This window comes from Nannobrachium achirus (genome assembly GCF_963921795.1).
Source record: "Nannobrachium achirus genome assembly, chromosome: 4".
NCBI lineage: Eukaryota > Metazoa > Chordata > Actinopteri > Myctophiformes > Myctophidae > Nannobrachium > Nannobrachium achirus.
In genome coordinates this window covers 68,148,440-68,173,947 of record NC_137813.1, presented here as the reverse complement: position 1 = coordinate 68,173,947, position 25,508 = coordinate 68,148,440, and the positions used below count along the sequence as shown (strand labels likewise).

Sequence of the window (25,508 nt, the reverse complement as noted above, 5' to 3'; positions counted from 1 at the left end):
TGGGAATGTGCTTCTAAAATTTCACGCACATCGCAGGCTGTGTTCATGATTTGAGGTGTTTTTGGCCACTTTATCCCTGCTTGCAGCTATATTTATTATTATTAATATTATTTTAAAAAAGTGTGCACTTCATAGGCATGTTAGATAAATGTCCTTAGATTGTGTGTAGAATGTTTCATGCAAATTGCTCAAAAATCCCAGGCTTAAAACTGGTTTAAGCGTTTTACAAACTTTATATAGCGCCCCCCTTTGGCCAATTGGGGTAAGATTGGTTTCAGTGATATTTGGACTAACCCTCTACAGTATTTCGTCATGAAAATGTGACTTTGCATACATGTTTTAGAGGCAGAAGAATAATTTGCATAAAACTGCAATATTCATTGAATTATTAAAAAAGAATGTTTCAATAAAAAAAATCTGATCAGACAGATGTTTAGATATCGGTCCAAAGTTCATGTAAAAAAAGTTCTGTGCACGTGACGCGAAAATCCCAGGATAAAAACGTGTTTAAGCGTTTTATAAACTGCTCAAAATGGTGCAAAATCTAAGGGCGGAGCTTACTTAACAAAGACACAAATGTCTTCCGCTTGAGTCAAGGCACGCGTGTAAGCAACTTGCATGTTTTCAAACGAAACGAGGCATGACTTATGCCTGTTTAAAGTTTGAATTTTCAAACGCTTCGTATAGCGCCCCCCTTTGGCCAATTGGAATAAGATTGGTTTCAGTGATATTTGGACATACCCTCTACAACTTTGCCAAATATCATGAACGTGTTACTTTGCATGTGTGATTTAGAGGCAGAAGAATAATTTGCATAAAACCGCAATATTCATTGAATTATTACAAAATAATCTTTCACTTTAAAAAATAATCTGGTTTATCAGTTTAACCGTATTGGTCCAAAGTTCATGTAAAAAAAGTTTTGTGTGCGTAACGCAAAGATCCCAGGAGGAGATATATTTGTACTGTTTTTCATATAATTCAAAATGGTGGGAGAAATAAAGGTCAGAGGTCAAAAGTCAGAGCGTAAAAGTTGTTCGGCATGAGGAGACACATACGTGTATACAGGTTTCATGGCTGTACCTCAAACAGAGCATGAGCTCTGTTCAAAGTTCGCACTTTCGAAGGCTTCCTACAGCGCCACCATTTCGCCGATTGCTGTAAAAAGTATAGCACACGTCGCCACCGTAAGCTGAACACATTGATGTTTTTATTTTCATTTTCTGTCTATGTATGTAGGAGTAGAAAGGTGCCAAAGTTTTGAGGAGAACTTGATAAAGTTTTTCAGGCAAGCCCACAATAATAACAATATCTAAATTGTGCTCGAATGAGTCTCCCTCTGAACTTCAGTACTGGACGTTCAGACGCATAGTAAGGGCACTGATCTTTTTTTCAACTTCACCTGGAAAGACATAAGAGAAGAATGAATGGATTTGTGTCTTTATTTTGTTATATGGATCTTTGCATTTGCAAAGGAACATACATAATATGTTTTATAAACAATACATAACATTGGCCATGAATCAATAATTTAAAAAAGAAATGTTGGTTAACGTTATTTAAAAGTGAATACAGTATGTGCTACAGTAGAAACGAATGTCTTGCGATCCTGGTCAACATGATGTGTATTCGACCGGGTAGGTTTACCTGGCAAGGGATCGATAAGTTTCACAATCACACTCACAAGTGGGACATTTTGTTTGAGGTTTTGCACTTCTGTCATTGATTTGAGGGAATAAGGCATTCTAAAGGCAGTGTCACTGATGTACATCAAGAAATAACAATAGGTTACCGTTGCTACAACTCATTTTGGATGGTGTATGTTCTAAATTCCAAAAATATAACCAATATCTGAAAGATATTTTCAGACAAACACATTTAAGAAATGTCTTTCTTTCTTTCTTTCTTTTTTTCTTTCTTTCTTTGAATTACAGTGAAGAAGATGATCTTATGGACATTGATTCAACGTCTCAAAACATTCCACCAACTACGATCTGTAGCCCAGCGTCTCCACAAGGTGAGACAATGGTTAACCTAAACTGCCACAGACAATCACACATTCCTATTCAAATTAAAGGAGCTATAGTCAACTTTTTCGTGAAAAACGGATGCTAAAATAAAAATAATGTTTCGAAAATATTGTATAAAATATTATAAAATATTTTCGAAACATTATTTTTATTTTAGCATCCGTTTTTCAAGAAAAAGTTGACTATAGCTAAGTTCTGTTCAGATTCACTACACCTTCGTTCTGTTCGGGTCATTTTGACCCGGGGGTATTTGGTTTAAAAAAAACAACACTAATATAATTTTTTACTTAACAAATCATCATGATACATTGACTTTGACTCAATACCAAACAATTCATATGATATATATGGTAAATGTTTGCATTCTTGCTTTGCTATATCACATTAAACACTGAAAGAGCTAGGCGTTTTTAATGATTTAGATGAAATTCATGTAAAACAACTACTTTATTTAATACTGGGCAATATTGCTCATGCTTATAGGACAAAATGAAAATCAGACAATATTTTTATGAACAACATGCCCATTAATTGAATACTTGTGGTTCAACAGGACATCATTCTCACATAGAGCTGAACACACATGTGAACACACATGAATGTCACATATGAATATACACTTGAACGTATACACTAGGACAGAGGTTTTCAAACACTTTGGTCTCAGGGCACCCCTGTAAACAACATTTTCATCCACAGCACCCCTGAAATACAGTGTTACTTTACAGCACCTTATGTTTATGTAAAATAATGTAAAATTTCCGTTAAGATACAGTACAGTCACAAGGAAAACTTCAGATAAGTGAGGGGTGAGGGGTGAGGAGGGGAGGGGTGAGGAGGAGAGGGGGTGAGGAGGGGAGGGGTGAGGAGGAGTGGGGGTGAGGAGGGGAGGGGTGAGGAGGAGAGGGGGTGAAGGGTGTGGGGGGGTGAGGGCGATAGGAGGGGGGAGGGGGGGAAGGAGGTGACTGTGTGTCTGTGTTAGTATACATGCTTTCTTTTATTTCTGTGCGTCTGGGGTGGCGGGGGGGGGGGGGGGGGGTGGTGTGGGGTTGGGTTGGGGGGTTTGGAGGGGAGGGGGTAAGGGTGAGGTGAGAGGGGTTGGAGGGGTGGAAGGGGTTAGGGGGTGATTGTGTATCTGTGTTTGTACATGATTCCTTGCATTTCTGTGCATCAGGGGTTAAGTGTGGGGAGGGGGGGTGGTGCGGAAAGGGGGGGGGGGAGGGTTCGGAATGGGGCTTCGGAAGGGGGGTGTTAGAAGTGGGGGTGACAAGTGGGGGTGACTGTGTGTCTCTGTTTTGGCATAATACTGTGTATTTCTGTGCATCTGTGCTTCCGGGTCAAAATGACCCGAACAGCACTTAAGGTTCAAAAAATATGAGGGGGGTGTAGCATGGGTGTAGTGCAAAAATATTTTTTTTACATGTTCATCTCAGAAGAATCTTTAAGGCCAGTGAGTTTCAGGTGGAAACAATTTAAACTTCTACCTTTGTTTTCCAAATGAAAATGTAAAACGGGTCAAAATGACCCGAACAGCACTTAAGGGTTAAGTTAATCAACATATCCTTGTGACCTATGCTCATATTGGCCATCATCTATCAAAGGAGTGTAAACAAAAGTTTATCAATGGAGTGTCAAAAATAGCATATTTTGTCCATACATATTGGTGTAAGTCAACACATGAAGTGAGACGCATCCTATACATACAGTCCTAGTGTACATTAATTTGATACAAGCTGGGAGTATGTTTGGTGGGGGGAGTCAATAGCCATATTGACATTTACACTGCCCTACAAACACACACACACACACACACACACACACACACACACACACACACACACACACACACACACACACACACACAAACTGGCACACAATCTGCGCAAGTGATGAACTGATATCAGGGGCGGGCTGGCCATCTGGCATACAGAGCATTTGCCCGGTGGGCTGGTAGGCTAGGGGGCTGGGGGGGCTGGTGTAAAAAAAAAAAAAGCCAAAGTTCTGACACATTTTGGCACTAATCATGTTCATACTCCGCTGTTTGGTGGTGAGAACTGTATGTTATACAATGTATGGATCGTGAAGTTGTGTAGTTATCATTTGTTGTCTCTAAAAGTTGTGGTATTAAACACTTGTGTATTTATATGTGCCGCCCTCGACCGGTAGAGTATCTTAGCGCACGTTGGTTGTGGGGGCTGGTCTGGTCAAGATGCCAGGGCTGAATTTTAGTCCCAGTCCGTCCCTGACTGATATAACTTGAACCCTCCAATTTCTCTCTTTGATTCAGGATCCGTCAAATACACACAAAGTCTCACACAGTAAGTAAACATTTAATCCTCAATATACACACAATGTAAGTAGTGTGTGTAGTTATTCTACAGATGTACTGTTGGAGTAAACTTAGTATCTTGTGACCTAGGCAGAGGTGGAATACTTACTCACATTTCATACTTAAAAGTAAAAGTATCAATACGGCAATGTAGAAAGTAAAAGTTTGTAATTCAAAATGTACTTGAGTAAAAGTCAAAAGTATTGCCTTCAAAATGTACTCAAAGTACAAAAAGTAAAAGTACTCATTGTGCAGAATGCTCCATTTAAAGTTTGCAAATGTATAAAAACATTTGAAAATAGCATATCTACAAGCTCACAACGCGTCACGACGCATTGTGAGCTTGTAGATTGGCTATTTTCAAATGCCCTGGCCGAAATGTATATATACGGCTTAATTGGCTTAATTGTCTTTTTAATAATAATACCAATCTACTTGTAACTAAAGTTTTCAAAAAATGTAGTGGAGTAGAAGTACAATATTTGGATCCCAGTAGTGAAGAAGAAATTGGAAAAGCTCAAGTCGAGTACAAATACCTCAACATTTTACTGTACAGTACAATCTTATTTGTACAGTACTTAAAAGTAAATGTACTTAGTTACTTTCCACCACTGGACCTATAGGCCACCAGAATCTGCTACCATGTGTTCCTATCAATTTCTTGAAAAACAATAGAAAGAAGTAAAAGAAAACATTTTAACACTTAACCTTTTCTTTTCTCTAATGACTATCTAAAATATGAACCCTTGTTGTAAGACAAGGGTTCAAAGTTGTCCTTTAAGGTTAAAAGGAGGTTACATATTATGAAACATCATAAAGGTTACATTGGTTAAACTTTCTGCATAAATGCTCAGTGGTTCACAAATACAATGTAAGTTGAATAGGAGATGGAGCTGCGTGCAACTACAGTGCAGGAAACATAAGGGCCACGGCTCAAAACTGAATGATGGCAGGAAGTTAGATGCATATGAGCAGGCATCAGGCAGCTCACCAACAATGACAAGGCAGATATATTACAATCAAATGTCCCCAGACTTCCTTTCCCAGGCTTCCTTTCTACCCATTGTACAACAACAGTCTTGTTGAAATGTGTTGAACGGCATTTCCCTTCTGTCATGTGCCATTTCCATGTATCCATGTCACTACATTGAGCTTTTAATAACATTTTTAAGAAAATATATTATGTAAACTGTATGTAAACAATATCAAGTGCTGCAAATGTTAGAAACAAAGGACATGTCTTAGGTCAGTGGTTCTCAACCTTTTCAGGCTGCGACCCCCCAAATAATAATATTCAATTGCGGACCCCCACCCTGACAAGCACTTGGAATTGTATGAGTTGGCATTACATTAGTTTGACTACATCTGTTCCATTGTGAAAATAGCAGATCTACATGCTCATAATGCGACAGAGGCGTTGTGAGGATGTAGATCTGCTATTTTCACAATTTTGGCAACCATAATAGTGCACTACTGCCACCTGCTGGAAACCAGCAGTCCCATTGCTTTCACAGTATGTCAAAAACCTGAATTTACTTTACTTATTTACTGAATTTAAACTACTCTTACTCATTGTCCAAATGAAAGGTAACAAGTACAAGGATTTACTTTTTCAATTACTCAAATGTAAGAGTAAAAGTAGAGCATTTAAAAAATACTTTAAAAGTACAGATCCTCAAAAAAAACTACTCTTGAGTAAATACGCAAGTACTTTTACTTGCATATGCATATGTGCATGCATCCATCATTGCTGTTTTCCATTCCATTTTTGTGACCTTTTTGATAAAGGTTTGATAAAGATGAGAAGAAGAGTCAGTCTGGGGAGAGAGAGGAGGAGGGAACTGTCAAACATCCCATCCAGGAAACAGAGCCGTGTCTGAGCTGTGTGTCTGAGAGAGACTCTTCTATCCACCCTGGTTTCTTCACTGCAGCTGGCTCTTCACACACTAAGTATGTGCATCCGCCTATACATCTGCTAGGGGTCCAAACTATGTTCCCCAGGTTCTATGTTCCCCAGGTTCTATGTTCCCCATTTTCCCCTATAAAAAAGGTTCTATGTTCCCCTCTTACGCAAAAAAGGTTCTATGTTCCCCAGGTTCTATGTTCCCCACCTGCTTTCACAAAGAAAAGGTTCTATGTTCCCCGTTTAACTAAAAAAAGGTTCTATGTTCCCCGCTCATACAAAAATGCAAGAAACAATTACAAATACTATATAGTGGGACAGGGGGGCACTAGGGAAATCTGGGCACCATATCTTTGGGATGACTGGGCATTTGGACAAGTGGACACCTAGTCGAGTGGGCACTTAGGGGTGGAGACTTCTGTTCATTATAGGGACATGTGGGCACCTGGACAACTGGGCACCTGAATTAGGATTCGTGTTTTTTGACAGCTGAAATCAACAATATATCAGAATTCTGATGTTAACCTGTGGGCCACATTAAGTGAAGATGGGGGCCACCAGTTGTTATGTCACTGGTAGTGTCCACAGACCTCCTCTGACACACAGAGTAAAAGTTATACCATATTATAATAAGCATTAGTGAAGACCAATTATATGATAGTTGAAAATGGGTGAAGTTGTCCTTTCAGCTTGTATAATTGTAGGCCTATTTACTTTTGTGTGTAAAACATTTTTCTTATCTGCGTTATAAATAAAGCACCTGGAAACTGCAGATGATGGCTAATGTTGATCATGCCTCTATTGAAAAGGATATACCGAAGGCTAATTGCCCAGGGCCCACCATTACCTGCATTTTTGGTTTGCGCCCACCATTTCCTGCATTTTCTTGTGAGCGGGGAACATAGAACCTTTATTTGGTTTAGTGGGGAACATAGAACCTTTTTTTGAGGAGCAGGGTGGGGAACATAGAACCTGGGGAACATAGAACCTTTTTTGGGGGGAAGTGGGTAACATAGAACCTGGGGAACATAGAACCTGGGGAACATAGGTACGGTCCCCATGTGCTATACATAGTCCTACTATAGATACTGTACACCACTGGTTCCCATGAAGCACTGGGTCGGGACCCATTTATTTTTTAACATACAGTACAATACCTACTTTTCAACAGATATTTCTCTTTTTGTAAACTTCTTTCTCTCTCTCACACACGCCAATTCACTTCCGTACACACTACACAGGCACAACATATACAGTACCAAGCCTGTGTTGCCTGGTTATGTGAGAGAAACGAGCAACCAGGTCTATGAATACATGCCCAAATGTATCGCTTATAACAAGCAAGACTGGCAACACCGCAAAACACTGCATACAGTGATTTTGTTTGGTATACAGGGGAGAGGGTCAGGGGGAGCCAGGCTATCGGCTCTGGCCGATAGGGGGAGCACTGGCTCTATGCACTGGCTCCTCCTGGCACTGGCTCCCCCTAGCTCCATTGTTTAGGCGCTGGTGACGCACTCCTCATTGTCTGTATTCTGTTCCGTTTTAGTGTCCGGGACCGTAACCAACAAATGAGTCAGCCAGTGGAGGGGGAGGAGGAGAGAACTGACAAACAGCCCATCAGCAGAGCAGAGTCTAATGACGAACCTCCCGACTCCAGTGAACCTCAGTCACTGAAGAGTCTCTCGAGTATAAACCTCCCTCATCAATCCGGTGATGGACCTCAGTCTCTGAAGAGTCACAGGTCTATGGACAGTCCTCCTCTCTTCAGTGATGAAGCTGGACCTCCAGACACAATTAAGTATGAATCCTGCTAGTCCTGCTAATGCTCTGCTTCGTCGGAACTACCTGTTTTAAATATACATATACAGTATGGTTTTCCACACAGGAGACCCTGTTTATTGGTGCCGTAACCCAGATCGGGTTTCCCGGTGGGAGGAGGTCAATAGTTGTAGCAGCAGTGGTTCGGAGTCTCTGCCCGATGAAGTAAAAGCCTAATATACTGTATCTCCCCTAGCCTATAGAATTGTCTTTGGTCGAGCGGTTAAGATGTTAGCTTTCCACGCGGTAGGCCGGGGTTTAAATACAGTGTTGGCACAGACCGAGGAGTCGCTGTGCCGAACGGGAAGGGAAAAGGTCGGGGCACCAGTTGAGTCCACCAGCGGCCCCAGCTAATAGAAACAGCTTAACCAACAACCAATAACTAATATAGAAAGGAAGCTGATGGGCCAACCGGACCACTAATCTTTGGCCATGTTTGTTTGTGACTCTTTGTAAGAATACAGAGTATGGCTGCGATGGAGATGGAGACGCCAACCGAAGATGACAACAGCAGTGAGTATTTCAGTCCAGAGGAAGATAACATATGTCACCAGTTATTGAAAATGTATTCTCTTTATTCCATTGCATTATATTTTAATGATTTCAATAGCTACATTTTGGTGACATTATGCTTTAAACATTATGTTTCAATGCCACCTGGGTCTGTAGCAACACATAATGTAACAATGGCTCATGGCCATGGCCATCGTTGCCCCTCATTTGGGCCTTGTGCCCCTCCAAAAAAAATGACATGCACTGAGGCCTTAATGCCCCCAGACTGTACCACTTTCTCCATCCAGTGACTCGACCCTGATTGGTGCAGGAATGAGCATGGATCAGATTGTAAATACCATAATTTATTTATTTGACAGCGCGAATAGTGATTTTTAGTATTCAAATTTTTCGACGTCAAAGAATTCAAATAGTCGAATATTCAACAGGACTGGCCAAACTGTCAAATATTAAGTAAGCAAGAGACGAGCATTGTGAAAATAGCCGATCTACATGCTCACAACGCCTCACAACACAACGCCTCGCGTTGCGAGGCGTTGTGAGCGTGTAGATCAGCTATTTTCACAATATTTATCTACGGAACCAAGTGACATTAAATGTAATACCTACCATTCCAAGTGCTTCTCGGGGTGGGGGTCCCCAGTTCAAATATGTTTATTTTGGGGGTCACGGCCTAAAAAGGTTTGAGAAGCCCTGGTATACTGAATAGAGCATTGACAAATTCATCCACCAGGGGCATTGACAGCTCGTTCTTATGACTTCTTATCTAGCTAAGCTTTATAAACTATACATTTTTTAAAGAGAAAACAATAAAAAAAGAAAATATGCAAATATTCGACTTCAGTGAACAACGTTGAATAGTGACTTTGATATTCTAATATTCTAATATTCGAATATTTGGTGAATACCCTAGACTGCAGATAGTCTACATCAAATTTAAAATCATCCTTAATCCTCCCTTAACCCTCAAATGCAATGAATTATTTGAATCTGTATATTTTTTTTCATGGCCCTCAAAAAATGGACAACACTAAAGTGGCCTTGCCCCTGAAATGGAATTCCAGGCCTGCTCACAATGTACTATCGTCTCATATTGAGTGTTACATCATAATAATCAGTATCAGTATCAGGTCCATATCATTGTTGCTATATTGTCTAACAGTTGTGTTGATTGGTGACATATAGCAGTTGTGTGGAGTAGGGATGGGTATCGTCTGCGTTACTTTTAATGGTATCGATTGCATGTCGTCTATAATATCGGGTATCGGTTCACGTAAAAACGAACAATACCTCGTTTCGATACACTGGAACGCACCCCTGGCCGGTCGCATCTGTAACAGTTGGGCTACTGAGAGTTTAATGAATGCTTTAGTAGGCTACACTCGTTACTGTGGAAAATAGCTGACAATAGCCTATAATGTTTATTATTATGGTGATTATCCAACGTCTATACTCTCCGCTCCGCCACACTGTGTGATCATCATCATCACCTAACTTAAATAAAAAGTATTGAAAATGGTATCGAAAAGGGTATCGTATTGATTCCCAGGTATCGAAAAAAGGTATCGTATCGATTCAAAGGTGAACGATACCCATCCCTAGTGTGGAGGTTACCGCTTAAACTCGGCCATCATGAAGCTGCAGTATCTAAATCCTCACAGTTTGCAGACAGACTGTATGATTTATGTGGTCGACATCTGTCATCAACATGCTTTCATTACAAAACACTGAAGGACTGGGAGAGGGGTCATTGCAGGGTCAGATTGGTCTAGGGACCCATGCCTTTTTCTTACTCTTACCAACTGGCCAGCATGTTACTTTCATACACGACAGGGATGAAGAGGTTAGAAAAAACAATTTGGTAAAGAGTCTTGACTTCACAGTGACAGTTGTGACTCATGGGAAAATTGACAATAATAAGAATACGAATGAGAATAATAAGAATAAGAATAACTTGAATTTATATAGTGCTTTTCAAAAACCCAAGGTGCTTGACATTGGCAGAGAGCCATCAGTGATTTTAACAAAGGAATATATTATTTATGTATAAAAGGTATGACGAAATAAACAGAGAAAATATCTTTAAGAGACTTTTTTTTTTAAATATCTTTTTATGGTATGATCTGTGAAAATAAACCACATAGTTACATAAATGTTATATGTCATATGTTGAAAACACAGAACAGAAACAGCACATGATGGACGTCAAATCTCAAGGGGAAGAAAAATCGTGTGGTCCAATGTTTCCAACTTCTAGAAGAGGTGAGACAATATGTAATTACTGTAGACTTTAACACTAGTATACAAGCTAACAATACTTCACATGGTGAGATATTTTAAAGGCCATTTTAGCAGAAGAGAAGATTAGAGGGAAATACATTGTAGACCAAGTACAGCAACCCCAGTAAATTTACACATTTTAAAGGATTTCAGTTGGAAAAGGATTTTCAGGAAAACATTACCCATCACAAAATGACTTAACATGAAGCAGCATTGTGATGCTTACAGTAAATGTCAGTGGTGGAAAAAGTACTTAAGTACTTGATTTACTTAAGTAAAAGTATAAATACTGCACTGTAGAAATACTCTGTTACAAGTAGAAGTATGGAATTCAAAATGTAAAAGTATGAAAGTGTTGTCATCAAAATGGACCTAAAGTACCAAAAGTAAAAGTACAAAATGTTTGAAAATAGCAGATCTACAAGCTCACAACGCGGCGCGATGCTAGGCATTGTGTGCTTGTAGATCGGCTATTTTCAAAAATCCTGCGTATAAAATAGGGCTACTGTACAAGTGGTTAATGTATGTAATATAATATTATAATATTAAAAGTAAAAGTATTGAAAACTGTACTCAAGTAAAGTACAAATGCCTCAAAATCGTACTTAAGTACATGTACTTGTGTATTATCTGTATATTTAATTATGCAAATACTGTAGGTTCCATCGATGGAGATGGCAGCAAAAACAAGGATAAGGTAAGATCAACTTTTGGAAGTGGCTTAACTTGTTCCATATTTGTTAAATTTTATTGGAGGGTCAATGCAGAACATTCCTCTGTATTACTACTAGTTATATTAATACACAGACTGATACAGACTACCCTTTGTTCCAACAGCTATCAGACTTTACAATGTATGAGAACGCCCTACCCTCAATCATGTACTGTTCATTCCGTTGTGGACTGCTTAACAACTGTTATAGAGTTACAGACTGGTGAATACGTGTCGTGCTGTGTTGGTTTCAGTGGTGTATTCTACCGCGTAACGCATCATACGTCCTATGGCGCGTAGAAAAAAATCAAAAAAGTGTATGCCCCCGAGAAACCTTTCAAGGAGCGTATCTGATAGCTGGCAGCAAGAAAGTGGACTTCAATAGACTTTATAATGTGGCGTGTGGTGTTAATGTGTGGTCTTTCTTGAGGTGATAATGGCTGCTGGCCGTATAGTTTGGAAGCAATTCACACAGTAACTTTTTTTAACAATTGACTTGACTTTGATTACTAATGAACTGTCACTTGCGTCAAATCCTCCAGCGCCCTCAACACTGACTTGCTGCTACGCCTTGCACCTCATGCAGTAAATAAAGAGGGCTTTGTTTGGAATAGGGGCGTGAAATGTCTCACGACGGTTACATTTGAATGCATGCAAGCTTCTGTGCAGTTTGTTAGACATGGATGCTTTTTTTTCAGTAAAGAAAAGTCGAGTAGTACACCTGTGTCGCCTTGTCGTATCTTGTATTATTGCAGTTGATGCTCAGGCGACATACAGACAGACACACAGCATGCACAGCTACACACGCGGTCACGTTAAGGAGACGGTGTGACTACCGCTCAAAAATAAAAATAAAACACACAACTGATTGGTTTGCTCGCATGTGTTTGAGTCCATCTGTGTTTTTTTTAAATATTATATTATTGCAATAATTTCAAATTAGTCACATAGTCACATTTTTCCAAATAATACATTTTGTTATTAAATAAACCTAATCTAATCATTTACATAATTCAGAATAATGGGGGAGTATTACTACTAATACTAATACTAATAATTATAATAATACTAGTAAAGAAAATTAAAAACAATAATATGCATGGGGGGGGGGGGGGGGTGTCCTCTATGTTGCGCACTATTAGTTGTCTCTTTTTTGTGGCTGATCTCACGATCAGACCACCTTCTTATACTTAAAGGAGCTATAGTCAACTTTTTCATTGTAGGGCTGACACTTTGTTTACATCCTAGTCTATAGACTAGAATGTAAACAAAGTGTAGGTCTGACAATGGCCAAAATGAGTATTTTATCATTATGTTACGCTTTTTGTGGTCATTTTTGAATAGAAACACATATATGAAGTTTATTTTATTATAAAATATTTCCGAAACATTATTTTTATTTTAGCATCCGTTTTTCAAGAAAAGGTTGACTATAGCTCCTTTAAACTGAGTCCATCTGTGTTTGATGTAATGTGTGTGTTTGTTTGTAGTTGTGAGTATTGTTTACGGTAATGAAAGTGTCAGTGTACTGTTGTGTATTGTTTTGTGTATCTGTTTCAGCAAATCAGATTATCAGCCAGTATACAAAGCTTAAAGACAATGGCCTGTTTTCTTAGAGTGACCTCAAAGCTGTTGATGCTGGAAGCTCAGAGACGACAGGTAGTGTTGGAGAAGATGACAACACAACACCTGGACACCAGTCTCCAAGTCCCAGCAGCACAGCTGTTCCTGCTCCAAGTGAGACAGGTAAACACCTGCATTCAATAAGTCACTACTTGGATGTTACTGAGCATACTGACTCCTTAACCTTCACCCTATATGCGCTAAATGCAGGCAAAGCAACTTGCTCTATCCCTAAACGGTATTTTGGGGACGATATATCCGCTGCCCATTTTGCCGATTCCGTTATTTGCACGTGTAGTTGCTTACGACAGCGTATTAGGAACATCTGGACGAGAGAGAAAAATAAATCTCCGCTGGGGCCGGGCAGATTTCGGACTTCATATCTCACAGATATCTGAGAGGAATCGAGCAAATATCTGACTTCCAAAACTCACATAAATGCGACCTAAATCTCAGAGATTTATGAGAATTATTTTGGCCCGCGGGCCGCCTATTACCGACCCCTGATTTAGGGATTCCCAAATCCTCAATTAATGGGTTGCTGGTCTTCTCTTCTCTTCCTGCGGTCTTCTCCGCAGGAACGCCGTTTCCTAAATACTATACCTCAAAATTGAGGATTTAGGATCCTAAATCCATAGGGCCCTCAGTGTTAATTAACTCAACTTGTAAAAACTAGTTATTACCACTTATGTTTGAATTATGCTACATTAAGGTATTTACTGCATTATGTGTGTATCCATAGGTTCCATTGAAGATAGCATTGAGAATAAGGATAAGGTAAGATCATTTCACTATTTAAGCCATTTTATAGATACATATAGACTGCAACGTTATTACAATAAGCATAATGTACTTTAACAGCAATATGATGAAGAAATGTTCACATTTCAAACATTTAAGTACTCAGGTCAATACAATATTCAAGTTATGACAAAATAAAATGTACAGAAATGGATTATATCACTTAGATAAGCTCTATTTAAAATAATAATGAACATATCATATGTAGGCTACAAGCTCACAATGTGATGTGATGTGAAGTGTTGTGTTGAGAGCTGTGTGTGTGTGTGTGTGTGTGTGTGTGTGTGTGTGTGTGTGTGTGTGTGTGTGTGTGTGTGTGTGTGTGTGTGTGTGTGCGTGTGCGTGTGTGTTTAATTTAATTCGGTGACCACGCGTGCATGCCAGAGGGATTAATTATAGCATGCCCTCAAGAAATAAAAATCAAACCCATGTTTGAAGTATGAGCAGTGGTTGTGTATGTGTGAGTCAGTTATGAATTATGACCCAAACGGCACCCTATACATACTTGCTCCCCCAGGCCATCACGGTAACATGTCATTAGGTCGAACACCCTTTGGATCGACCACCAAAACCTAACCCTAACCCTAACCTCAGTAAAACTATGCCTAAACCTAACCATAACCCTAAACCTAACCTCAGTAACCGTGACGTGGGTGATTATCTAACCTGCCGACGCTCGCGGGTGATTATCTAACCTGCCGACGCTGTTCGACCCAACGGGAGTTCAACCTAACACACACACACACATGCACACACACACACACACACACACACACACACACACACACACGCATACAGTAGCTACACACACGGTCACACTAAGGAGACAGCGCTCAAAAATAAAAATAAAACACACGTATTGTTTACGGTAATGTCAGTGTATTGTGTATTGTTTTGTGCATCTGTTTCAGCAAATCAGATTATCAGCCAGTATACAAAGCTTAAAGAAAATGTCCTGTTTTCTTAGAGTGACCTCAAAGCTGTTGTTGCTGGAAGCACAGAGACGACAGGTAGTGTTGGAGAAGATGACAACACAACACCTGGGCACCAGTCTCCAAGTCCCAGCAGCACAGCTGTTCCTGCTCCAAGTGAGACAGGTAAACACCTGCATTCAATAAGTCACTACTTGTTACTGAGCATACTGACCCCTTAACCTTCACCCTATATGCGCTAAATGCAGGCAAGGCAACTTGCTCTATCCCTAAACGGTATTTTGGGGACGATATATCCGCGGGGAAATCCCGTTTTGGCGACGTACCGATAAGGCGAAGTGTACTAATAGGGGCAAATGTAAGTGTACTAACAGGATCTCCTACCGTACTAATAGGGCGACATGCACATTTCCATTTACGTTTTTCTGCCGTGCCGCAAAGGCGACAACTGATTTGCTTACTGTCTGATAGTACAGTATAGGATTCCTTATCTGTCTGATAGTACAGTATAGGATTCCTTATAGCACGGCTGTTATGTGTCAGGGCAAAATGAATCCTGTGGTTAAAAAGAACAGATCTGCAAGCTAGCATCCTGTTAGATCTGTTCTTGTTAAGCATGCGCCACCGCATATAAAGTTATGGCTCATCACACGCATATGCCTATGCTAGATTCAACATTTGGGACTAGGGAGTAGGCCTATGCATATATTTATGGACCCGTTGCTTGTAAAGAAAGAAAGAGACAGAGAGAGATTATTTGATGTGGAAACGGTGACGCTTATTAGGCTATGTTTTTATTTGGCCACGCGTTCTTGGGCTATTTATTGCTAAATGAATCAAGTAGGCTTAATAGCCTATATATATTTCTGCATATTTCTGACTCAAATTTTTAGCATTTAAGGAGGCGCTTCATATCACTTTGTTTGGATCAAAGCCTATAAAATCACCCACTTTGACATTGCGATATATGTCCTAATTAAATGATACTGATGATGGTTTTAGCAGTAATAAGGAACTATATAGGCTACTCTTTAATTAAATTGATCAAATAAACAAAGCCTTATAGGCTATGACTTTGGGTAGCTCACCGAAAATAGCTGATCTGCAAGCTCGCAAGCATGTTGTGTAGACCCACCACCACATTGTGAGCTTGTAGATCGGCTACTTTTCGCCTTTTTGCGACCTAGTCAATCACTACTGTCCGCGGGGGGGGGGGGGGGGGGGGGGGCTTGGGTCTGTCTTGTTATCAAATTATATCGTCGGCCCAAAAGATATGCACCATGAATATACTGCCAAGGCGCACTTGCGCTTGACACGTGGTGCTGTCTGTCTGTCTGTCTATATTGATAGACCGTTGATTCTCGTGGGGAAATCGAGGTCGGTGGGAACAGTAGGCCTACCAAGTTCACGCAGACCAAGTCAGGCACACAATGGGATTAAGTGCGCTGTCATTACGCGCGCCTGTAAAGCTATTATTAATTATAGGAGAGATAGAGAAAGGTGTGTGCGGGGGAGTGGGTGCGTACGGGGACTGAACTGGACCCTGTCCTGTCTATACAGTAGGCTACTTTCCTGTGCGTCTTGGACCTACCAACCACAGCAGCTTACCATACAGACCTATGTCTGTTATTGAGCTGGCCAGTAACAGTAACGCCTTGTCCTTTTTCTTGGAGTAGGCCTATTTGCATTATTCAATCATACATGTATTTTGCATACTGTCTTTCATGTATGATGAGGGCATCATGAGCCTACAGTCGGCTAATATCCTAAAAAAGTAGGCCTACAGTATATAGGCATAGGCTATTTCTATTCTATTCTATAATAATAACTCCAAACTCAGCAAATACAAATCGAAAACAATTGTCTTCGTATTTGTATTTGCTGTGTCTGCCGAACTGGCGGCGGTTCCTTCTTCTTTCTTTTTTCTTTCTTTCTTTTTATTCTTTCTTTTTATAATTTTACGGGCTCAAGATAGAAGATTTAGGGCAGGGGTAGGCAAATAGATTTGGCCAAGGGATTTCTTTTTTTCTAAGGCATTAGATGGCAGGCTCATTTAATTGATTCACAGTTCAACAATGTTACGGGAACTCCAAGACTGACTGCCTTACAAGACATAAGCATTTGTGATACAGAGAATTTAAAAAAGAAAATCTAAAATAAGAGTTGGTAAAGTGAACTGTAAAAAAAAGCTGTTTCCCCCCCTTTCCATTTGCAAATACATTTATGGACTGACCATTTATATGTAGGGATATAGCAGGTGCCGCGGGAACGCCCTTTCCTAAATACTATACCCCAAAAATAGGACCCTCAGTGTTAATTAACTCAACTTGTAAAAACTAGTCAAAACAATACAGTACATATTCACTTATGTTTGAATTAAAGGACAACTTTGTTTTTTACAACAAGGGTTCATATTTTAGAATCGTAATTAGAGAAAATAAAAAGTGAGTGTTAAAATGTTTTCATTTGCTTCGTTCTATTGTTTTATCACGTTTACCTTGCTAAAATGTGGGGCATGTGTACGCTTGGGGGCATGCGTACAAGTGGCTAAATATGTATTTTTTGACACAATAAGCCAGCCGTTTCTTTATTGCTAGTTACAGTAACACGTCTGGCCCCCATAAGTCACATCCAACCATGAAAGGTTGCGTTGTATCTTGGGAATGGGCTTATTCTGTGTAAAATGACATATTTAGCCACTTGTACACATGCCCCCAAACACTGAAATAAGAATCTCTAAAACAATAGAAAGAAGTAAATGTAATAATTTCAACACTCATCTTTTATATTCTTTAATTACAATCTAAAATATGAACCCTTGTTGTAAAAAACTAAAGTTGTCCTTTAAGCTACATTAAGGTACTTACTGCATTATGTGTGTATCCATAGGTTCCATTGAAGATAGCATTGAGAACAAGGATAAGGTAAGATCATATACAGTATATACTGTGTGTGTGTGTGTGTGTGTGTGTGTGTGTGTGTGTGTGTGTGTGTGTGTGTGTGTATATATATATATATATATATATATATATATATGTGTGTGTATATATATATATATATATATATATATATATATATATATATATATATATATATATATATATATATACACTCATTTAAGCTCAACATTTCTCCATTTTATAGATACATATAGACTGCAACGTTATTACAATAAGCGTTATGTACTTATAACAGCATAATATGATGAAGAAATGTTCACATTTCAATATTTAAGTACTCAGGTCAATAAAATATTCAATTTATGACAAAATAAAATGTACAGAAATGGATTATATCACTTAGATAAGCTCCATTTAAAAATAATAATGAAAATATCATATGTAGGCTACAAGCTCACAATGTGATGCTAAGTGTTGTGTTGAGAACTTGTAGATTAGCTATCTTCAATATGTTTTGAAATGGTTTTAACATGTCAGATTTTCTTTTAATTTCTACATTTAAATAAAGTGATATTAAACATCTAATTTACTTTTACCTTTGCACTTTTTGATACCTACCGGTAAGTGTTTTTCATATGTGATTGTATTAACCAACTTTCATTTGCCTGTTTGCATGTTCAGATCAGCCCAGAGGAGCGACATCAAAAAGAAGTGGATGAACTGCTCTCCAGACTTAACCTCAAAGACAAAAAGTTGACAACTGCTGACATTCTGAAAATTGGCCCTTCAATAGTGGGCAACCAAATGATAACTGAGAGTGACATAGCTTATACATTCCTCCAGAAGCTGTTGATGCTAGACCATAGAGCCAGGTACATCCCAGTAACCGTAAACAGTACAGAAAAAGATACTCCAGATTCCTACAAGATTGGCACAGAAGAAAGTGTATTTGATCTTTTTAGTGAAGCCATTGTAGACACTGATCATAACATGAAGCAGAACCGTGTCCATCCAATGGATGTTCAGATGGCTGCATTTCACAGCTCAGATAGCTTTCTCAGGCAGAACATGATTACCAAACTATCACAGTGTCAGTATGCCTTACCTTTACTTGTGCCTGATCCAGTTACTATGGATATTGAGTGTCCTTTGTGGACATTTAGGCAAATACGAAAATCCTGGAAGGTAACTGATAAGTCAGGTGCCATCACAAGTAAGAATATGCCTATTTGCCAAGCTGAGACACCTATGGTGTCATTTTTTCGCCTTGGTTCAGTGGCATCATCATCTAAATCTCAGCTGATGAATACCTTACTCAATGACCGTCACAACACGTTCTTTCATAGGAATTGTCCAGGTGCCACCAAATCTCACTGCCTGATAGATGGCATGGCAGAGATTGCCTGGTACTTACCAGCTGGCAAACCAAATGATGCTTTCTCGGACTGTGTTGCCTTCTGTAATCTTCATGGAGATGCTCTATCACATGAAAAACAGTGTGAAATACTGATTGACAAGGCTTCAATCAACGTTGTCCTTTTGCCTACTCTGGGAAGAGGTGACAAAAGTATGACAATGGTGTCAGACCTTGTTAAGGGTCCAAAACCTCTCATTTGTCTCCTTGCTAATAATGACTCTGTTGCAAAACAGATAAAACCAGGAAAGTATACAATGGGTGTGAAGGATAGAAGTCAATGCGATGTGGTCGAAGAATTGAAAGGAATCATTAGAAACATTTTGTCAACATCAAAAGAATCCTTCCAACTTGAAAGCATGGGAAATGTTTCTGGAATGAAAACAGATGAAGAAGACCCTGAATGCCAAGAAGGTAAAACTGCTGCTCTGAAAATTATGGATTTGCTCAAAGGAAAAGAGCTTTCGGAGATCAAAGACACATTTCTTCCTTGCCAAGGCAAAACCTTGTGGCATGAGTGGTGTAAAGTAAATAAAGATCTGTACCGCCTCAGAGGAAACATTGAGAAGGACAGATGTGAAAAACAAAAGAAGCAGCAGCTAATACGACAGAAACAATTTAAGAAGCCCACCAGTGAGCTAGTAGGGGAGTTTATTGGAAACCTGAAGAATCTGAAAGAAAAGGAAACACTCTACTTCTTAAAATGGATTGTATTATTTCTGGATACCGCCTTCACAGATAAACTTTCTGAAATCAACCAGGCATATGATGCAAAGTGGTCTGAGATCTTGGCTTTGAAAAAGAAGAAGACACATGACAAGGATAAGAAAAAACAGAACAAACCAGACCAGCTGGAGAGAATGCAAAAGGAGCTGGAGGACATTTCAGATGAACTACAGTCAGCAACTGTTGGAGTTGAGCACATCTTCAGAGAACTAGGACAAATCTATGAAGCCCATGCATGCATTAGTGATAGAGGAAAGTGGTCTCAATACCCTAAGCTGGCTTCAGAGCTTATGATAGCAGGGCACCCAATGGAGCTGATGGATGGAGATGCAGCTCATGTGCCTTTAACATGGATTACCCATGTTCTAGATGAGGTCATCAAGACACTCGGAGACAAGAGAGTTTTTGTTTTGTCAGTTTTAGGCATCCAGAGCAGTGGGAAATCTACAATGCTGAATGCAATGTTTGGATTGCAGTTTGCAGTGAGTGCTGGCAGGTGCACTAGAGGGGCCTTCATGCAGCTAGTGAAAGTGTCAGAGGAGATCCAAAAAGACCTAAAGTTTGACTATGTCCTGGTTGTGGACACTGAAGGACTCCGTGCTCCTGAGCTGGCAGGACAGGACACTCATCACCATGACAATGAATTGGCAACATTTGTAATTGGCCTGGCAAACATGACTTTGATCAACATATTTGGAGAGAATCCATCTGAGATGCAAGATGTTCTTCACATTGCTGTTCAGGCCTTCATGAGGATGAAGAAGGTGAAACTTTCTCCAAGTTGTGTGTTCGTCCATCAAAATGTTGCAGATATTGAAGCTGGTGAAAAGAACAAGGTGGGAAAGAGACGCCTACAAAAAGATCTTGATGAGATGACCAAGTTAGCTGCCAAAGAAGAAGTGTTTGATGCAGAGTTCTTCAGTGATGTCATTGCATTTGATGTAGAGTATGATGTGAAATACTTTACCCAACTGTGGGAAGGCAGTCCACCCATGGCTTCTCCAAACCCAGGTTATAGTGAGAACATCCAAGAACTGAAGGCATGTATCATCTCAAAAGCATCACAGTCTAATGGAATGACACTTTCACAATTCAAAAGCAGCATTAAAGACCTTTGGAATGCCCTGCTGAATGAAAATTTTGTTTTCAGTTTCAAAAACACACAGGAAATATTACTGTACAGAAAGCTTGAAGAAGAGTATGCAAAATGGACCTGGTCTTTGAGGGAAAAAATGTTGACAACAGAACACCACCTTCACAACAGAATTGAAAATGGAAAACTTGAAAGAATTGTGCACAATGATCTTGTCAAAGAAATGAACAAGACCCATGAAGAAGTGGAACAAAACATGAAACATTACTTTGATGATGACAGAGTTAAAGATATTCTGGTTCAGTGGAGGGGACGATTTGAAACCAAAATGAAAGAGTTTTACGGTGAACTGATGGGAGGATCCAAACGAAAGCTAGAGGAAATTATTGAGCAAAGGAATGCTCGAAAAAGACTGGATGATAAGAAGACAGAATACGAGAATAATCTTCTGCAGAAGAGCAAAGAGCTTGCACGCAAGTTAAAAGACAAGGCAATGGATGAGAAGGAACTTGAGAGGGAGTTCAATGATGTTTGGAAAGGTTGGGTTAATAACCTAACTGCCAGTACTCATGCCATAAAGGAGATCAACATTCAAGAGGATGTGAATTCTATCCTTGGAAAGGAATTACACATTCCATGGGATCTTATAGAAAGCCGCAAAACCATCTGTGATTACAAAACAATATCAAATATTGGGAATTATTCTGAATATGTAACCATAAGTAAGCACCAAGGCGACTTTCAGCAATCTCAAGACAGTGAGAAGGAGAAAAAAGGAAAGCCAGGAAACAGAGTGTGGAATGCAGTCTTGGGCTTTTTGGGGCAAAGTTCAAGTCAACAAAAACCCAAAGATGATTTTCATGGTCTTCCTCGTGAAGATGTTAAACTGATACAAACCTTCATTGATGGTGTTAAGAAACAATCCATTGCCTTAATTAATAAAAACCCTGTCAGCACAAGAGGCTACAATATCAGTTACTTGCATGAAGTAGCAGACAAGGTCAAGAACAACCTGAGAGAATTTGGATTGCAAAACTCATTTGCCCTTAACAAGGAGTTCCAAGTTGACCTTTTACTTAACATATTTGATATTGCAGAGGCAATCCTTTCAAAGTCTCACGAGGAATTCAAGAAGAAAAATGATGCACATATTTATTTGGAAAACAAAAAGGAACAATACTATAATGTATTCAAAAGCTCTTGTAAAGGTAACTCCTCTGCCGCTGTGCTTAGTGAATTGCTTTGCAGTGAAATGAAGAAGTCTGCAATTCAGGCTGTTCATGACAAGACTGCCATTCGTTTGGCTGGAGAGATGAGAAGTAGTCACCCTCCTTTCAGTGGGAATAGGGTTAACTTGGAGAAACATGTTTTACAATCATTGGCAAAAGAAGAGGACTTTAAAAGTTACATGAACTACATCATACATCCAAGGGAACAAGTGGAGCAATTTATTAAAAAAGCTGTTGAAGAATACATCTCCACCAATAAGGCCAAGGTACTACGTATCATGAAGAAGAATGTGGATGATATAGCCATGCTTCTGAGTCAAGCAGTGCACGATGCAACAGAACAAGTGAAAACAAAGAGAGGAGACACCAACATGTGGTTGAAGGAGTTTTCTAGTCCATTAAATGATGTCCTACACGTTGCCACCAACTGCTATGATCATTTCAATGACATAAACAACTTTGACTTTCTTAACACCTTCTAAGCCTGGCCGTACTCCCTCGGACTTCCTACTGGGTCCCATCAGCCACGCCGTCTATTCCCGGACTTTTGATATAAATTATAATAAAAAAAAAAAAAACATCGGAAATTCTTCTCTGTGTCTTTTTGGAGCGATCTGAAAGGGTTAATATGCTCTGACAGTCATTTTCTGGTGCTGGGTGTGATACTCCTAATATCCAGCAGGCCACGCCGTTGACTCACATTCTGGATGGATGGCTGGCCAGGAGGAGCCTCATCCTCTCCCCAGTGTTGAAACTCAGCAAGAAGCTCAAACAAGATGGCTGGTCTTTGTCTCTGTTCGTGGATCGCGGTTTCAATCACGTTCGGGCGCCGCTTCTCTATCGCTCCTTTCCCTGCTTCGCCGCACGTAAACGAATGGAATTGATCTCCCCTCCGCCTCGCCAAAGTAAGATCGCCGACCTCTGCAGGATGAATATGTACGCTGTGTCGAGCACTCCAGTACGTGTTGTTATCATGTGGGCTTTGTTTTTTTAAAACATGTTTGTAAATAAATGGCTTATTTCTTCGGCGCTACCTCTGTTCAGAGGGTTCTGCCGCGGCTTGCAACGTGTTAAAGAGGAGATTGAGAAACACCTGAAGTCCATGAAGGAGGATTTAAACAAGCTCTCGATCAATGTGGTGGATGTTCAAATGACACCAGATCAAATTCTCATTGACCAACTGTGCAAATGTTGCTGGGTACAGTGTCCTTTCTGTAAAGCCATTTGTACCAACACTCTTGATGATCACAGTCCAGATAAGCACAGTGTCCCTTTTCACCGCCCGTCTGGAATTGATGGATGGCACTTCAGAGGTACAGTGGAACTGGTCATTAATTTTTGCACAACACTGGTTGCAAGCGATCTACAGTTCTACCCTAAATCTGATTCAGAGGAGTCCATTCCATACAAAGAGTATCAAAATGGTGGTCCAGAGTATGCCAACTGGAGCATTACCCCTGATGAATCAAAACTGACCTACTGGAAATGGTTTGTCTGTCGATTTCAAAAGGAACTGGAGGAGCATCATGGCAAGAAATTTGTAGGCCGAGGAGAAATTCCTGAAGAATGGAAAAAGCATACAAAACAGGAAGCTATACAAAGCCTGGAGAACATGTAGTCTGTGAATGGACTACAAACAAAAACACTTTCAAAATACTAAAATGAGTTCGCTTTTATTTGATTATAAGCAAAATATGCTCAACATGAATGTGGCTGGCAGTTATCAGCTATTGCTGGATTATTAAATTCATTTTTTTTTTCATTGAGAAGTATGTAACCAACAATACAAAATAAATCTGATCATGCCATGACGACATCATGTCTGAATTATCCTCTGATTATGTAATGATGTCACAGTGAAACTGAAATTGTAATTAGATTTGCTACATTTAAAGGTTAACTATTGAAACCCTACAATATAGCCTACTCAACTGTATACTCCGGTGACTGGGGCCTCCCAACGTTCTTTTATTTTCCCTCTACACCAATTAACTTTGTCAAAAATAGCAAATATACAAGTTCACAATGCTTCACTTCAAGGTGTTTTGAGCTTGTAGATCAGCATTTCTTTATGAGGAAATAGGTACAACACTGATCGGTGGAATTATAGGTAAAAGCACAAATCAGCTTGTTATAGCTCCACCACGAGGTTCATTTGAAAATTTCAAGTTGCATTTCTTCCTCGGCCTAGTGGGAATGTGCGTAGCAAAATTTCACAGAAATCGCACACATGATTAAGGGCATTTTGTTCAACTCCTGCAAACTTTGGAAGTTAATCTTGGCCAATCAAGATGGAATATGACACATTTGAAAAACTGCTTTTGTTTAATAAAATACTGTGTAACGATTTGTTTGTTTTTTTGTTTTTAGTTTTGCACTAATCGGCCACCTGGTGGCACTATAACAGGCCTGTGTGAAACATTTGGGGCAGAAGTTCTGCTCTGGCACCCAGGGAATTGCCATCGTGCCAACAGTGCATCACTGTGATGTCAGGAGAACCACACATCCCTTTTATGCCCATAAATGGATATCCCTTTTGTCATCCATATTAAGCCCATATCTGACAGGACCTCATATGGGAATGCGTGTTAATGGGTGAAATAACATAAGATTGCCACAAGAAAAGCACTCCTCCGAAATTCTCCTTTTACACACACAAAAAAAAGAAAGGGGGAAAAAAAGCTCTGCAATAACTGCACAGTTCTAGGCTTTGTTGGGCTACTAAGCCCCTTGGGGACACTGAATCATTTTAATAAAATTAAAAGTATACAAGGTTTAAGTTGGTAAAGAAAAAAAATATATAATAATAATAAAAAGAAAACTCTAACCACTGTCCTACTCACTTTACTCACTTTGTGTTTGTATGCACAGCTATACTAATATTATTAGTAGTTGTCAGGAATCCTCTCTGCAGCAGTCTCGACACCTTCAGCTGTTGTCAAAGATGCCACAGAGCCCATGCAGGTGGACCGGGCCAAGCTGTAGACGAACGCAAGAGGAGGATGGATTCAGGGTCCTGTCTATACTGCGGGGAGCCTGGTCACTTCATCGCTTCCTGTCTGTTAAAAGGGAGAGCTCATCAGTAGAACGAGGGTTACTGGTGAGTGTGACATACAAAGGCCCTCCTATTTTAACCAGGTCCACAATGCATGCTACTTTTAGTTATGGTAACCAACAATTGCCAATTTCAGTGTTGATTGAT

The 25,508-nt window shown here is 39.7% G+C and overlaps 2 protein-coding genes across 2 annotated transcripts in view; both read left to right on the top strand.

Annotated features, from left to right (window-relative positions):
- LOC308283158 (interferon-induced very large GTPase 1-like) overlaps positions 1 to 22,788 on the top strand; it is a gene marked incomplete at its 3' end in the record, with an annotated part of 34,926 nt that extends 12,138 nt beyond the window's left edge. The window contains exons 4-16 of the mRNA XM_080723540.1: positions 1,329 to 1,371; positions 1,935 to 2,017; positions 4,318 to 4,348; positions 6,148 to 6,309; positions 7,812 to 8,063; positions 8,541 to 8,596; positions 10,778 to 10,858; positions 11,536 to 11,573; positions 13,205 to 13,334; positions 13,954 to 13,988; positions 14,980 to 15,109; positions 17,834 to 17,868; positions 18,526 to 22,788. Coding sequence (XP_080579666.1) covers positions 1,329 to 1,371; positions 1,935 to 2,017; positions 4,318 to 4,348; positions 6,148 to 6,309; positions 7,812 to 8,063; positions 8,541 to 8,596; positions 10,778 to 10,858; positions 11,536 to 11,573; positions 13,205 to 13,334; positions 13,954 to 13,988; positions 14,980 to 15,109; positions 17,834 to 17,868; positions 18,526 to 22,788 — 5,339 coding nt within the window. The remainder of the gene's footprint in view (positions 1 to 1,328; positions 1,372 to 1,934; positions 2,018 to 4,317; positions 4,349 to 6,147; positions 6,310 to 7,811; positions 8,064 to 8,540; positions 8,597 to 10,777; positions 10,859 to 11,535; positions 11,574 to 13,204; positions 13,335 to 13,953; positions 13,989 to 14,979; positions 15,110 to 17,833; positions 17,869 to 18,525) is intronic.
- A 594-nt stretch (positions 22,789 to 23,382) lies between these two features.
- Positions 23,383 to 25,133, top strand: LOC308283985 (interferon-induced very large GTPase 1-like). The gene has a single exon (XM_080724503.1). The coding sequence runs from the start codon at positions 23,409 to 23,411 to the stop codon at positions 23,922 to 23,924; it is 516 nt and encodes a 171-aa protein (XP_080580629.1). The 5' UTR covers positions 23,383 to 23,408; the 3' UTR covers positions 23,925 to 25,133.
- Positions 25,134 to 25,508: the final 375 nt, after the last annotated feature.

What these genes read in the sequence shown, in the direction of transcription:
- LOC308283985 (XM_080724503.1), top strand. Translation starts at nt 23,409, where the DNA reads ATGAAGGAGGATTTAAACAAGCTCTCGATCAATGTGGTGGATGTTCAA.